The sequence below is a fragment of the Lepisosteus platostomus genome, chromosome 1 (genome assembly GCF_059453375.1).
Source record: "Lepisosteus platostomus isolate fLepPlt1 chromosome 1, fLepPlt1.hap1, whole genome shotgun sequence".
NCBI classification, from domain to species: domain Eukaryota; kingdom Metazoa; phylum Chordata; class Actinopteri; order Semionotiformes; family Lepisosteidae; genus Lepisosteus; species Lepisosteus platostomus.
The window spans coordinates 51,508,680-51,524,917 of record NC_142611.1 but is presented as its reverse complement, the minus strand read 5'-3'; the positions used below and the strand labels follow the sequence as shown (position 1 = coordinate 51,524,917).

Genomic DNA, 16,238 nt, shown 5'->3' with positions numbered 1-16,238 from the left:
TCAACTTAAATTTTTATTGAAAAATTCTACAGTGTTTTTCTACAGCTTGGGAGCAGTTCATATACACTGGATCAAAGTCAAGCAAATGACTCAGTATCCCCTTCTTTCAATAACAGCTCATTATTATTGGTGCATATTATAGAGAGAGGTGTTAAAGATGCTATCAATTCAACACTCATTACACTTTTAACATCTCTTGATATAATCTGTGTTCTTACCACTTATAGCAGTAATGTACAGTTCTGTAATAATACACCCCTTAATTACTTATTTCACTTTCTGTAAAGTGAAATTGGTAGCTGGAGTTTGTGGTCTATAAATGAAGCATCATTAATAAAAAAAGATGCTCTGACAATGCAAATTGGGGAAAATTCATTCTCTATGGACAAACAAGAAAATGAAACAAGCTAATCTTGGCCCAACTGCTAGATGTCAGTATGCAGCACATCTTTCTTCAAACATAAATGCTTTATTTTTCCTTTGCTAGTCCAGTAATGGTTTAATGAGCCCAACAGCCCCTACTAAAAAAAGGGATACCGTGTTATTTACTACATAGTACAAACAACAAATTACATATAACCGAGTACAATTAATGATACATGCATTGGACAGTTACAGTGTCTATCTTAAGAAATGACCTAATGACTATAGATAAACGAATGTACATAGAGAATAATCATTTCCAGTTTTATATAACACTTACACATATAGATACCACAATTTGCAATCTAACCACCCAGAATGAGTGCATTTTCAATTCAGACATATAGCAATTGAAAGGAACATCATTTTCCCTGTGCCCAATATTTTTAGACAGGGGAACTAAGAATGCACAGTAGTTCATAAGAGTCCTATACATACTTTGGTTTTATTTGAACAGGCAATATTGCACTGGATATGCAAAAGAATGTGTATAGGTTGCTCAACATAATCAGCAGTCTGGCAGTACAACGTATTACATAATGTACATCCAGACAAAAAAAAATCAGATAAAGCTATACCAAACTGAATGACAATTTAGGTCATTTGTGTGCAAACATGGAAAAACAGCTTAATGCTCAGGGACAGTAAACCCATGATATGTGTGGGCAGAACATAACACTGGATTCAATTTGAATTGATATTTGTGTATGAAATTATTCAGAATACATTGATTTGCTCTTAAAGTGAGGAAAATAGTCAATTAAATCAAATACAACACTGCTGACTTAACCAATAAACCAATCTGTTCAGTCTGGATGCAGGCAAAACAATGTGTACAAGTGTCAACAATTTACAAAGCTGCAGAGCCACAGAGTTTTGATCCGTCATGTAGCCCTTAAAATCATATAGTGTCAAATAGTAACACCTCAATAGTTAATTTGTGACATTGCCTCAGCCTGAGAGTCACAGGCTTACCGATGTTTCATTTTTCCCTCAAGTACTCTGATGGATGGTCACAGTTTGTGGTCTTCAGTTCTTTTATGTGAAATTACAGTATACAGTGATTCAGCTCATTTCTGTACAGTTGTTTTACATGTTGCCACATGACGATATGAAATCTTAAACAGAACTCAGCTGCTGTTCCATGAATCCTGGACTGTGGCAGAGAGGATAGAAAAATCCACGTCTATAAAAATGCAGATTTTTTCTCTTCATCCAAACCAACTCTCGCGTTAAAAAAAAAGTTTCGAGTGATAATTACAGAGCATCACTAGAAAATAAAACAGTTCTACATTTAAACAACTCTGAAAATGTCAGTAAAAAAAAAACACTGCATGACTGAAAAGCATAAGGTGTTGAAGATCATACACTGTTCAAAACCTGTACCATCATACTTTCATGTCAATGAAAGATTTAATTTCTTAAACCAGAAAAGGGGAAGGCAAAAGCCATTACTTTATTGAGAAGCAGGACAATCTGTTATAAAAATAAAGAATTTTCTAAACAAACCTATTGACCGAAATAGGTCCAACTTTCTTTAAAACCTGCTTAATTGCTCAAAGCACAAATCTGTTTACAAACTAGATTAAAGACTGATTGTCAAAGGCATTACAGAAAAGAGGTCAAATTTTACAAAGACTCCTTTCTTTACAACAAATATACTATATATATATAAGATCTTTGGACTTCATCTATTGTGTTCAAATCGAAGTATAACTGAATCTTCCGTCGAGGTCTCTGCATTTACCTTATTTTTCTTCACTTTCTACCCCTCCATCTACATGTTGCCACCACACAAACTGATAACTACAAGCATTTACAGGCCACCCTGGCCAGATCAGCCTCTTTTGAAGCATCAGGTGATGCCAGGTGACCTGTGGGTACAGCTCACACCAACAGTCTTGGATCAGTTGTCCCATGTTTCATTCTCCAGTTTCACCTTTTGACCGAGAGTCCATAGTTTGACCAGGACAACTACAAATATCATTTGCACACAGGGCCACAAGAGACAAATGTGCCGTGAATTACCAGAATTTAGAGAAAATTAGATGTACTTCCAACTCATCACCAAGTGCAGATGTAAGCAGTTTATTGAACAGTCTACCGTTTGTTTCCTGTAGCATTGTTTCAGAAAAATATTTACAGGCAAAACTGGCTCAGTTGTCAAGGGAGACGTATAATTTGAAACTGCCTCTGTCAGGGATCCCACAATGGTGCACTGAACTGTGTACGTCACAATCAAACTACACAAATTAAACACAACCAGGAGCATGATTAGCTATTAAGACAGAAAAGCCCAGGAAAAAGTGAATATCAACAGAATTTAATACATAAATATTACAGTATTTCAGAATGAAATGTTTCAATAAGGGGGATTTTCCTACTATTAGGACAATAAAGCTGTTGTAGTCATTAATTTCTACACTGTAAAATACCAGGATAACACTTCTTGCAGCCAGGTGATAGCGATGAAAACCATTTACTAAATACTCCAAGGTACATACACCCATCCTTATAAATATTTCAAGAATTTACAATTTAAAAACCTACTGACTACCTATGATTTAGGTTTTGATAGACATATATATACAGAAGTTCCAAAAGAAATATAAAACCTGGTAACTAATAAAACACAAAGTTTCGAAAAGTCTATTTTTGTCCTTGCTCCAATGCATAGCTTTAAGATGGTGTGCAAGGCCGTAAGCGCTGTACACAACCAGTGAATGTTTTTGTGATGCTGTATTGCAATTGCAGGTCACAGGAAGGAAAAAAAATCAAAGGGATTACAATTTTTTTTTTTACAAAGTGCATGCTTTTAAAAAAAATCATATAGCTTTTAGTCTCCTTCATTTAGACTTCCAGTAACCTGGAGTACCTAAAAGCATTTTATTCCACATCTACAGAAAAGAAAGTGTAAAGTGTCAGATACAGCCAGGAGCAGATGGGAATAACTAATACAAAATGAGTGTATGCACTTCTCACAACTGCATGGCTTGGGCAGCTGTGTCTGTCTTATTATTCCTCTTACTCGGGAAGGACAAAGGGCATCTTTGGTACATTACTTAATTATAATAATGATACTTTTCATAAAGCATAAACTATGCTTATTTGTTGGACAGACTCTTTTTATGATTATTCAAAGCACTAGTTTTGAATTTTTTTCTGAAGAGCTATAACTAATGAAGGTTTGTACACTGCTGCAAGAAACATGGAGGCTAAAAGCAGTGTTTTTTTCTGAAGAAAAATCTGTCAACTTGAGGTGATTTAAAAAAAAAACGTCCTGGGATGTATGAAGTCTGGAAAGCCCCTACTCTATAAATTCACCTTTCAGAATATAGTCGGCTCCCTTTTTCAGAGCCATCTAAAGTAACAATGCCTCACGCTTTCAAAAGAGGGCCGTCTTCTGAAATACTACACAAGGCAAAGCTGTCCCTGCAAGGATTCCCTAGACTTCCATGTCACAAAAATGAACCAACTCCTCTATTTACCAACAGGATGTGGATGAATACACAAAAAAAGGCCTCACCAGATATGAAAGAAGAAAAATAAGACTCCTGGTTGTAGAATTCCACATTCCAACTTGCAGTCTGTAAAGCTAGCCTCACATTTTCTAGAAACGCAATAAAGCTTTGTATTATACATTAATCTCAATCAACACTCACAGCAGGTTGAGAACAATAATATGCCTTGAGATACACCTTACGCAAAGCCAGATCATTTTTCATGTTCATACGATAAACCTTGACACTGAAGAGATTACAAAAATGAAAAATGTATGGCCTTCAAAAATACAAATTACACATATATGACTGATAATATCAAGGAAGCCTCAAGGAGTAATGCAACAACAAGACACCACTGATGATTGCTACTTGAGATACAAATCTGCGGCTTATGAAAGCAATTCCAGATCGCCGACCGCTCTGCTTCTGTTCAGCTGTCCTCTGCTGCGTTCTCCAGATAGTACACATTAACCAAGTGTCGGTTCAGGTGCCTCCTGTATTCCCCTTCAGCTGAAAACACGCGGTCGCAGAAGATGCAAGTGAAACTCTTGGAAGCTTGCCTCGGCTCTGGGTCGCTGGCCTTCATGGCAGTACTGGCAGCTTCCGCAGCTGCTCCCACCCCATTTAATCCCGAGTCGTCACTCCCCTCGGAAACACTATCGCTGAGGTCACTGCCGTCGTGGCTGTGGATGCCTTCGTCTTCCTCCGTGTCCACGGTTTCGGCGTGGGGTTTGTTGCCGACTGCGGGAAGCTCGAGAGGGGGCAAACGGTCTTGGTCTGCGGCTTTCTTGGGCCCTGTGGTCTCCTCTGTACAGGGCTGGATTTGCTGGCTGCTGGAGCTAATGCTTTCAGATGTGTCCTTTGGTTCACTTGTGTCATCCCCCAGTTCTCGTTCTGTCCCGGTTTCCTCAGGAAGCTGCTTTTGCTCATGAGGAAGCTCCGACAAGGTTTTGCTTTTGTCAATCTCCACATTCCCAACATCACTGTCTTCTGTGCTCCTATTGCTTTGTTCCTCATTCTCGTCTCCATCCTGTTTCTTTCCTTCAGCAGAACCCTCTCCCTCCCCATCAGCAGAGCCCTCTTCTTCCCCATCAGCAGAGCCCTCTCCCTCCCCATCAGCAGAGCCCTCTTCTTCCCCATCAGCTGTGCCATCTTCCTGCCCATGACCAGTGGACTCTTCCTGCCCATCAGCCATGGCCTCTTCCCGTCCATGACCAGTACCATCTTCCCGCCCATCAGCAGTGGCCTCCTCAGTACAGCTGTCCACTGGGGAGCTGTCTACCTTTTCAGAAGCCAGGTGCTCCTCCTCCTCAACAATCACCAGCTGGATCTCTGTGACTGGATAATCCTCATTTTGTAAGGGATCCCGAGAGTCATTAGCGTCACTTTTCTCCTCCTGTGTGGCTGGCTCTTCCACAGCTGTCTTGCTCTTCTCATTTTTGGTCTTTGTAGTTTTCTTTTTCAGTTTGACAGTGGTGGGCCAGTCTGCTTTCTTACCCAGCTTACCTTTGCTTTTTGATGACTTGCAATTCTTCAGCTTTTTGTGCTTCTTTCTGAGGATGCTACTTTTCTTGGAACTTTTGTCCTTGCCCTTCATTTTCTTCTTCTTTTTTTCCACACAAGCAGGATGCTCAGAGTTCTCTTTCGCTGGCGCAGGTTCCATCGCCTCTGCTTTTCTCTTCCCTGCTTTGGTCTTGGGCAGCTTCTCTGAACCCTTTTCTGTGGTGTCCGAACCCTCACGGGCCTTCTCGCTATCTGCTTTCTCCATTTTGGTCAGTTTCGCAGACTTCTTTGTTGCGCCTTTAACTGCCTTCTCCGGGTTCTTGTTCACTCTCTCTGCAGTCTTGCTAGGCTTTTCAGCACTGACGTTCGTTTTTGCTGGGTTCCTTTCTCTTTTGGGCCTCGTCTTCGGCGCCTTGTCTGCAGGTTTGGCCGCTTCAGCCGTTTTCTTGGCTTCTTTCTCTTTCTTCTTTACCAGCTTATCAGCACCGTTCTCTGCCCTTTTTATATTACTTTCCGCTCTCGCCGTTTTCTCCAAGCTCTTTTCTGCTTTCTCGGGCCTGTCCGCAGCCTGTCCTGTACTCTTCTCCACAGTCTCCTTTCCTGTAGTTTTCTCCGCTCTCTCTTCCTTGTCTGTGCACCCCTGAACTTTCTCTTTCTTTTCCGTGTTCTCCTTATCGGAGCCCTCCTCTCCCTTCTTGAGGCCCTTTTCCTTCTGCTGCTTCTCCTTAACTGATTCTGAGCTGGGCTTCACAGTTTTGGCGGTCGTGAGATTCAACGCACCTGTGTTCGCCTGCTTCTCGCCCTCGCTCTTTTCTTGTTTCTCAGATTTTTTCTCCTGGCCCACGCGTTTCGGTTCTTCTTCTTGCCCAGTCACAGCATACTGAGGACTGCCTGTTGCCTGGTAGTAAGCAGCCCCAGGTCCAGTCCGTTTGCTGCGCAGCTTCACTCTGGACACGTCCATAGTGATTTCAGTGCAGTGAGGGTGCCTGGACTTGATGTGGTACTGCAGGTTGCACTTCTTGGAAGCGGCGTAGTTACAGACAGGGCACAGGAACTGCCTGGGATTGACGTGGAGTTCCACGTGCTTTTTGTAGTTGCTGCGATCCGCCGTTTTGTAGTCACAATGAGGGCAGCTCAAGGGCTTGGGTCCGTCGTGAACCTGTCTGGCATGACGCGTGACTTCGTGCTGGTTAGCGGCGACGTAGCAGCAACTCTCGCATTTAAAGGGCTTCTCACCTGTTATCAGAAAAAAATAAAAAATAAACATTATATGGGAAACCCATACCTTCCATGGCAACACAAAATACTATTTCTATGACAGAGATGCTTATAAATCATGATCCCATGCTTAAGAAAAACAGTTACATATGAAAATCCAGAAAATAAATTCAACCAATTACCGGCGATCAAGCACTTATCAAAAACACGAAGCACAAACATACATACCATTACCTGATGGCTTACTGTTTTAATTTGAGAAGGGTATCCAAACCAACTGCTCCATTGAATGCATTGAATGCGACAAAAAATGGAAATGAACATTGTGAAGAAAAAATTCTTAAACTTAAGTCCCAAGTGATATACAGTTAATATTCCCTACACAGACCATGCTTTTGTTTTGCAATGTATGCAAGCATTAAACCTAATAATATTTGGTTGACATGCTACACTAACAATTACATAAAAAATATGACAAAAGTCTTAGCAATAGGATCTTGAGATTTACCATTTAATTTTGACGCTGCCCTGCCCACCAGTTTTCTCAAAACTAGCCAATAGCCACACTGCTGTATATCCCCACACTGCAAACATTCAATTCAATTGATTGTTATATAGCACCTTTCACAACAAGGTTGCCCCAAGGCGCTTATCAAAGCAAGTAACCATACATGTTGTGAATACACAACAGAACAGACCAGAAGACAACAGAGGAGAGGAACCAAAAACTCCTTAGTAAAGAGAAAAAAAACCTCTAGGGGTCCAAGGTCAAACTCCAAGTCCCTGGGGACTTTATACCCATCTTGTGAACTGCTCTTAAAAGATAAGAGGCAGACACTTACCTGAATGTGTTCGCATGTGTCTGGTCAGGTGGGTTTTCTGGGAGCTTGAATACTTGCAGTAAGGACACCGGAAAGGACGTTCTCCTAAATAATAAGAAAAACAAAAACAAATATAATCTCCAAAATAAGATGACAACCAGTTAGTTAATGTGTCCTCTTCAAAATGAAAAGTCAAAAGCCAGATGGTAGTTAATGGTGTTTAACTAGCCACAATCTTGGCAATCAGTACTTTGTGAAATCTCCTTTGGCTTTGAGTACAAGGAGGTGTGCTCTGTAAGATTTTAAAAGATCTGGTGATTGCCTTTAAAGCATGTGCTGTATTCTCTTACTGTGAAGTCCATATCCTGGTTAAATTTGCAATGCAGCTCTTTCTCCTTTCTAACCAGGACCAGACGATGTAAACTAAGAACAACAGATCCATTTCATTTATTCACAAAAGGGACAGTGTTGATTTTCAACAACAGCGTTACTATTCTGTATTACCCCCACTCCAGGAGAGTCCACACACTCCATGTGTGTAGTCATGTGGTCCCATTCGTCTTGGGGGTGAACTAGTTGCTGTTTGTCAACAATTTCCTTTCTTTTTGTAATTTTAAAGATTTTTGTAAGGTTCCTGGCTGCTGCCTTGAGTGTGAGTTATCCTTCAAATCTCCTTCCTGACCTCTGTTTGGGTAGAGCTTTCAAATGCCTTCCTCCCAGCGGAGGAGCAGCTATTGCATTAAGTCTTGAACTTCTCGATGACAGAACCCAAAATGAAAAACCTGGTTGGCTTAGTCTCCTTTTATATTCCTCATTAGAGCTCTTGAAGATCAGAATATTTTTACCTTAGATCGTTGGACAGTTCTCTGGCTTTCCACACAATGACATGGGCTGAGTATTCAGCCTCCCTTACTACCTACTGGCAATCAAAGTGACTTCCAGAAGGTTCCGTAAACAAGTTTGTGAAACTACCAGATGACTGAGAATGTTACAGGATTTAATTTAGTGTTTACGTACAGAGTAAGAAGAAATTCAATCAAGGCAACCTCTGGAAGTTTTTGTAAACATTGTGAAGTTTGTGAAACTACCAGATGACCAAGAACATTACAGGATTTAATTTAGTATTTACATACAGAGTAAAAAGAAATTCAAAGAGTATGTATTGCATTTAGAACTATATAATTCTTTTTTACAAAGATATATTTAGGATTCTGCTTCATACATTATCATGGTAAATCAAAAATGTTGACATGAAATGCTGATATGCCTGCATCTGAACATGCATTTTCTTTTATATTCACTTTCAGTTAGTTTGTCAATATTAAGAATACATTTGGAGAATACTTATGGAGAATTTCTTTCTACACACAGTCCACACACAAAGCAACACAGAGTGCAAGTGCAAAGAATAGATTATCCCTCTGGAACAAGTTCACAAGCTGGCTGAGGTTTTTCTTCTATTCATTGAACAGCTTTCACATATAATGAACAAGACCATTTTCAACAGCTGGTACATGATGTATCCTGCAGTTTTCTTCCAGAGTTTTTAATGACACCCATTTCTATGGTTTACAGCCCCATTTAAACCCCTGTTTGTTCAAGAGCAGTCTAACTGAAGCACTGTTGTCTTTGCTGTTTGTTGTTTTGAGGGAAGGTCTTCTGTTGTAGAATTTTACATCACAATAGGCTATTGAACAGATCCAGTCAGTGCTGCATGTGTCAGCAAAGAACAGAGAGGCTATAACGATCTCACACCCTCAAACAATGAGAAAAGCAGGAGAGTGTTTGAGTAAGGGCAACTGTATCTTCAAGAGAGAATGGAATTAAATTTTACATAGGGGTTTCTAGGACTCTGATTTTGCAGGCAACTTCCTTTGTACTAAAAATAAAATGAAACAAAATATGCACAGCACAGTTGCTCTTTGCTCAAAATATGTAAGTGTAAGTAATTATTATTATAATTAATTAAAATGTTAATTCCTTTCACTTAGAAGTTCACGAACACTGTTCAACAAAGCTGCATTCTTAATGTTGCTTTTTTTAAAAAAAGTGATCTAAATCCTTTCAAAAAATGTCCTTAAAAAAATAATTGTTTTACTCTCTACGCCTTTTTTTGCTCATACGAGACCTGCTGACCTGGAACAGAATGGCAAACGTGAAATTTTGCACAAAATGGGGATCTGCCCCTACGGTCACGGCAATTCTGTTTTCTGTTTTTGATACGCCAATTATTTAAGCTGGTCATACTTTTAGTTCGGAAAGCTGTTTCACCGTTTTTAGAAACAAACAAAAACTGACGAGAGGGACTTGTTCCGGGACACTTGTACTGATATTTCCCTGCTGTGTACTCCCCACCATGTTCTCCAAACAGAATGTGGGGTTCTGAGTCAGAGCTGCAGCTATTTCTTTGTTTTTCACATTTTAAAGCCAGATCATACAGAGCACAGAAAATGAGAGGATGCCTTTTAGGTTCCCTACAGAAACTCCCACGACCACAACACCCTAGTATAGAGAGGCTATCACAGCCAGTAATAGCCAGTCAGTGCGATGCAGGTCACAGTCAGTCAGTGCAGGTCAGAAGTGCCCGATGCCCAGTACCTGTGTGGGTGCGGATGTGCTGCACGTAGTTGTTCTTGCGGTCCGAGAAGTAGCAGCACTGGGAGCAGGTGTAGAGCTTGCTGGGGAAGTGGTTCCTCAGGTGCTTCTTCCAGTGATACTGGCTGACGGTGGTGTAGGTGCAGATGGTGCACTTGTACACCCGCTGGCTGTCGCCCTCCTTCTTGTGGTGCTTGAGGTGCGCCATGTAGTGGTCGTACCGGTTGGTGTTGTAGCCGCAGCGCTCGCAGCGGATCACGCCCTTGTTGTAGACCACCCCCTCCGTGCTCTCCGCCGCCTCCTTCAGCTGCTCCTCGTTCTCTGCCCTCCCGACGACGATCAGCTTTTTGGCGCTGTGCACGCGGATGTGGTGCACGAACTCCTCCTCGCACTCCGCCTGGTACTGGCAGGGCTTGCAGTGGAAAGGCTTCTTCTTCTTGGGCGCTTCCACGCAGCGGTGGCCCCGCTTCCTCTTGGCCCCCGGGGGCGAATGGCAGAACACGGGGGCGCTGGGCAGGACCTCTTCGTCGGAGCCCGTCCCCTGGGAGGTTTCGGCGTAAAACCCCACGGGCATCTCCAGCTGGTTCTCGTAGTCGCACCTGAGCAGGTTTTCCTCCTCGCTGTCCGAGAAGGTGCTGCCCACGGTCTTCAGCTCCACCATCTGTTTTTCCTCCATCATGTACTCGCAGCCGCTGACCTCCGAGGTCAGGGCCACGTTGGCCAGCATGACCAGCTGAGGCGCCGCCATCTCGGTCCTGGACAGCTCGGTCAGCCCGTGTCCCTCCCCACTCAGGGGCATGCCCCCCGGAGATGAGAACATGTTGGCTCCAATGGGGTGCACAGTCTGAGCAGCCATGCTGTCCTGAAACACAAAAAATATAGAGACTTTACAGATGATGCTGCATGTCCTGGTTAGACTCCTCCCTTTTTTGCGCTTCGACAGCAAACAGAACTGGAGCCCTCCCACAGTAAAGTGACCGGTTTTGTCACTTACAGAAGTGGTATTTCCCCCCCCCGCAGTACCACCACACCCACAGCTAAAACAACCACTCTGGTTGGAGAAGTAAAAAAACACTTCGCCGGCTTGCCTTAAGCAGGCCTGACAGTGGAAATGATCAATCCATGTTATTCTTTATTGATTTATCCATCAGTTTTATTCTGTTGAGCCCTGCTGTGTGCCGGTCTGTTCACATGTTTCACCACAGGTTTGCAGTAACACTAGTTACAAGGTCTGGGGATTTTATTTTTATCCATGCTCTCAGAGCTAGAACACTTAATACCGATCCAATCCAGAACACTCTTAAGATACCTTGCATAACTTATACACATAAAAAGCACAGTGCATAGAAAATACAGCTAATCCATGTATAAATGCGAAATTGAGAGAGTATGAATTAAAGGCCATTTCTAGGTGTGATTTAAAAACATCGACACAAGCCTGCATTTTTAATAAGGTCAGGAAGAATATTCCAAAGACAAATTTAGCCAGCACATCAGGGTTAGCAGCCTTATTCTTTCACATAGTGCCACTGGATCATTCCTGACCAAGCAGGCAGGCCCTGGGTTTCACAGCAGAGTTGAACTGCTCAGCAGTGTACCCTGGTCACCACTTTGTGGAATAGGTTTGGAAATTGTGGACCAAAGAGAAAAATACCACCTACTGGTTCGCAGCACCCCCTTAAAAGCAGCAGCCCAGTTTCCCTTGACCCAGTACAAACCATCCCAGTCTTGCTTAGCTCCAAGATCTGCCATAATTAGGAAATAAGGTAAGAAGCTGTTATGAAAAGCCCTCGGTTAAATCACAGAAATGTGGTGCTACAGTGTGTTCAGTTTCATGACAACAAGTTGAGGAGCTACTGGAGTTACCAACAATGACTACAGAGAAAAATGGTGGCTCGTTTCCCACAAGCCTAGGCCAACTTCTTTGGACATGAGAAGGAGTTTGAATTGCAGTGTAACTGGATTCTTGTAAAGATAAGGTTTCGTGAACTCCGCTTCAGAAGAAAGGCGACTGGGCTATCATCCCCATTACCTCTGTCATTTGATTAATTCACTTACCAACTGTCTGGTTTTAGTAATAATTAAACACACTTGGCAAATAATTGCAAATGCTGTTGCTTTTTTTATTCTTACTGAAAAGTCTTTCTTCACTCACAGCACAAGAAAGTCTACAAAATTACTTACACACACAGAACACAGGTACTGAAAAATAGAAATACAAACATTCTGGTTGTTCTGACCCCAACAGTACTATTTTTACCACCAGCTTCTACAAAGTACTATGAAGCCTCTTCAGAGGTCTTGCTCATGCATTGCCATGTCTATCAGCCATTAGCTTTCTCCTTACTGCATTCCTAGAGCTGGCAAGAGGCTAGAGCCTCTCATTCCCACTGGTGCATGGACTGTTTCTACCAGGAGAGGCCAAGAGCAGTCAACTGTGACAGTCACGTGATCCCCCAGCATTCACCAGCCAATGATATCCCAGGTGCCAAGGCAAAACATGCTCAAATATTTGGAGTCAGTTGCAATGTGGCTAATACATTAACTAAGTCAATGGCTTGGCTTACTAGCAAAGCGTTTAAAGTTAAGAGCAGCTTTTATGGCACTCTTTTCATTATGACAATAATAAAAATAAAATCCTATTTCTCCTCAAGATTCAAACACTTTAAAGTGTTTCAGAATTGAAAAAAAAAACATTTAACGAAGGAGACTACAGTTCCTTCACCTTGGAAAGAAAATGTAAATTCTGTCTTTTAAATTTGATTGATTTCTCATGACGAAAAGAGATTTTAAAGGCTTATACCAAAACCTCTAAAACAAAACCAAGATCAACCAAAAGATACGATTTTGTGGTTGTGAGCTGTCATAAACTAAGAATAATGTTTGTGGTTGTAAGAAGGGATGACACACAATCATGCCACTATGAGTACATCTGTTAAACGTTCCAAAACTAGGCCTCTGAATGCACACTGGACAACCACTGCAGACTTCTCGATTGTCCATCGATACATCATTAAAACCATAGAATTGAAATCAATGGGAGAATGTTTTTACAATTTAGTAAGGCCTAATTTTGAATATAGCACACAAATTTGATCACCACATTATAAAAAAAAGACAGTTTCTCTGGAATCACTCCAAAGAAGACCAACCAGATACATTCCCAGTCTCACAGGAATTTGCTACTCTCACAGGCATTAAGAAATAAATCTGTTTATTCTTAAACACAGAAGACCATGATAGGACCTGATTCAAATATTCAAAATCCCCAAAGGCACCGACAAAGCCTACATAAGAGCCTTGTACAAAATCAGGAGTGAATCATGAACCAGAGGATATTCATGGCACTTTTATTTTTTGTTTCCTTCAAAACCAAGGCTAAGAGGCACTTTTATTTACATACAGGATTATGAGAGTCCAGATTAACCTATTAACCATGTTGTTGAAGCCAAATTGAGATGGCTGACATCCACAGATAAATTAGCAACTAAATACCAAAAAAGATTAGGTTTTTCATAGGTTCCTATGACTGTTTCTCATTTCTGACAGTTCTGCAATTCTGCACAACAAAAACAATGGGGAAAAAACGCCACTCAGGCCTAATATTTAACCCCAGGCACAGAATCGTAAGGAAAAAGGAAAGACCAACACCTCATCCAAAAATGTTGAATAAAAGCACAAGGTTAATTGGACAGCATTATAAATTAAAGCGGTCATGGCCAGTTTGAAGACCGAAATCAGAATAGCCTTTAAACTGTAATAAAACTGGAACAATGCACAAGATGACACAAGCTCAGAAGAATGCAGAAAGCACACCTTTCACACCTAAGCCTTCATTGTATGGACACCACCGATCTGAGTTTGTGTAAATGAAATATTTAAGACTCTGCCAGCTCATGAAGGGACCAACACACTGGTAAGGTTTCCAGTCACAGAAAAATAAGTGCAAAATGCGAATTGTGGAAGTTCGGAAATAGCTACTCAGCCATTTTTTTCAAGATTTCATCCTGGATTCTTAAAAAAAAAACAGCTCGTGACATTCTCAAACCAATTACCTTTTAACAGCTATACAACCGCAGTGGGCCAAAATGGGCATCTTCTACATGTAGACACTTTTATGGAAACATGACATGTAACAAGAGGAGCCATCATAACAGATGGTAAATTAAAATATAATCTATCCGTTATCTAACTTGATTTATCCAAAGCTTAAGAATGACCTTTAATGGAAATTTTACTTAAGGCTATTAAGACACCTACGGATCGTCAGCTCTTAGGTATACAGTATGGGAATCAAGGACTGTGACCTATGTCCCAGCTTCTTTCGGCATGAGGCGTTTAATTCCTTCCGTGAACCCTTCATTAGAGAAGCACGAAATAAGTTTTACTTATTTCCAAAAATCTAAAAGGCATTTCTCGACTCTCTTTATTGGCAAACTTTGGGGTACCTAAAAGGAAGCAGTATGTCGGCTCGTCCCATTCAAACAAAGTGTGAAAGAAAGTGAATTATAAAACAAAAACATGCTGCATCAAGTTAACATAAGTACAATCAAGTCTGTTCTTCAAACTGTAAAAAACTTAGGCCTCCGCGTTTGCATGCTTAGAAATTTGCGTTCGGCCATTTTATAACATTCCAAACAGCCCCACCAACTACAAGCTCTCTGATGTACCGTGTAAGTAAGAAATATACAGCTTTATGAAGTCACCTGATGACGAGCTCACGTTTGCTACCTAAGCACTGAAAAGGGGAATAGTTACATTTCTTTTATTTTTCTTCCTCCAAAACCATCAAGTTTCTTTACATATTACGTGTTACAGATTCGTGAATATGCAACTCGATTTACAAGTAAAGCAAAGCGCCTGAGTTCGCACTTAAGTGTGCAAGAAACCATTTTAGCAAAACCGAAGTGAAGAGCACACTTCCCCCTCGTAAAAACAGAAGGTCAAACTTTTGCCTCCTATTTTACTCTATCAACCTTAAGGAAGGCAACAAATTAACTCGAGATCCAATAAAAACACTGACGTGAACAGTTACGATGTGCAAAAATGCTTTCGTAAATAAAGCATTTATACTCCAATGCAGGAAACGCGAGAGGAAAAATCGCTGTCCAACTACGTTCAAGGCCCCAACACTTCTCTCAAAAACTTAGCAAAGTAAACATGCCCTTTCCGGAAACTGAGAAAACAGGACAACTTTTTCTACTAAATTAAACAAAGAAAGTGGAAAACATCGTCCATTTTAAGTTAAACGTGCTGATCACAAGCTACATCCGCAGTTGATAAGTGCCCATTAAAGCCGTACCTCAAACTTTTTTGTATGTGTGTTAGCCGTGGTCCTGATCTCCGTGCTGAAACCCGAGCTCTGCGCTTTATTGAATCAGCCCTGGACAGCGCCTCTCCCTTTTCAGCGAGCGAAAACCCCCTCCATTTTTAAAACAGTTTCTCAAAGTTTTCGGTCTGGAAATTCCCGGCCACATGCCCGCAGAGCCGACGAGTTCGCCTCTCTTTTTCCACTTACCTTAAGCCACTTTCTTCTTTTCTTGCAAATCGAAAGCTATATTTTTCAACTTATTTGAAACGAATTTGTTCCAGGAGTAACAAGTCCCCACATTCCAGCACATCGCTCTGTTCGTGGGGATGGCTGACGTCAGCGCGTACTCGCGTTTCTGCCCAGGACTGAGTCGCACAGCGCTGAGTTGAAGTTCTGTGTTGAAACGAGTGGATTTCTCTTGCAGTCCTGGAACCTCAATGAACGCAATCCTAATAATAGCAGTTAATGGAAGAAGAAAAACAAATACAGTATTTATCTAAAGTATGAATTCTGAAAGTGCGGTTTCATTCAATGCCGCATTTATTAACAAGGCAGACCATATTCCAAAATTGCGAAGTCGTCGTCTTTATCTTTTTCAGGAGTAAATAGCACAGGCTTGCTTCTAAACCAGGAGATCTCAGAGTAGGGTCTTGGGCTACAGCAAAATACGCAAATTCATGCTCACAGAAATAAGTCAACAAACACTGAACAATGAAGACTGTGGAAAGACCTGTGTTTGTTAAAGTTCTTCTTAGGAACACGGCTGCAGCGGAGATTTTGAGAACCGAAAGCGTCATACATATGATTCAAGTCCCTTGCAAGGTCTACAAAGTATCCACATAGGAACAGTTTAGAGACTCCAGT

At 41.3% G+C, this 16,238-nt stretch overlaps 1 protein-coding gene across 2 annotated transcripts; it reads right to left on the bottom strand.

The window, feature by feature from the left end:
- Positions 1–15,735, bottom strand: rest (RE1-silencing transcription factor). Of its 2 annotated transcripts, none has more exons than XM_088631635.1 (4): positions 15,582–15,735; positions 10,067–10,925; positions 7,490–7,573; positions 1–6,665 (listed from the first exon to the last, which is right to left on the bottom strand). In XM_088631635.1, the coding sequence occupies exons 2-4, from the start codon at positions 10,917–10,919 to the stop codon at positions 4,357–4,359; spliced, it is 3,246 nt and encodes a 1,081-aa protein (XP_088487761.1). In that variant the 5' UTR covers positions 10,920–10,925; positions 15,582–15,735; the 3' UTR covers positions 1–4,356. The 2 variants fall into 2 exon arrangements, with proteins under 2 accessions (XP_088487761.1, XP_088487764.1); XM_088631638.1 differs by lacking the exon at positions 15,582–15,735 and adding an exon at positions 15,366–15,509.
- Between the last annotated feature and the right edge of the window lie 503 nt (positions 15,736–16,238).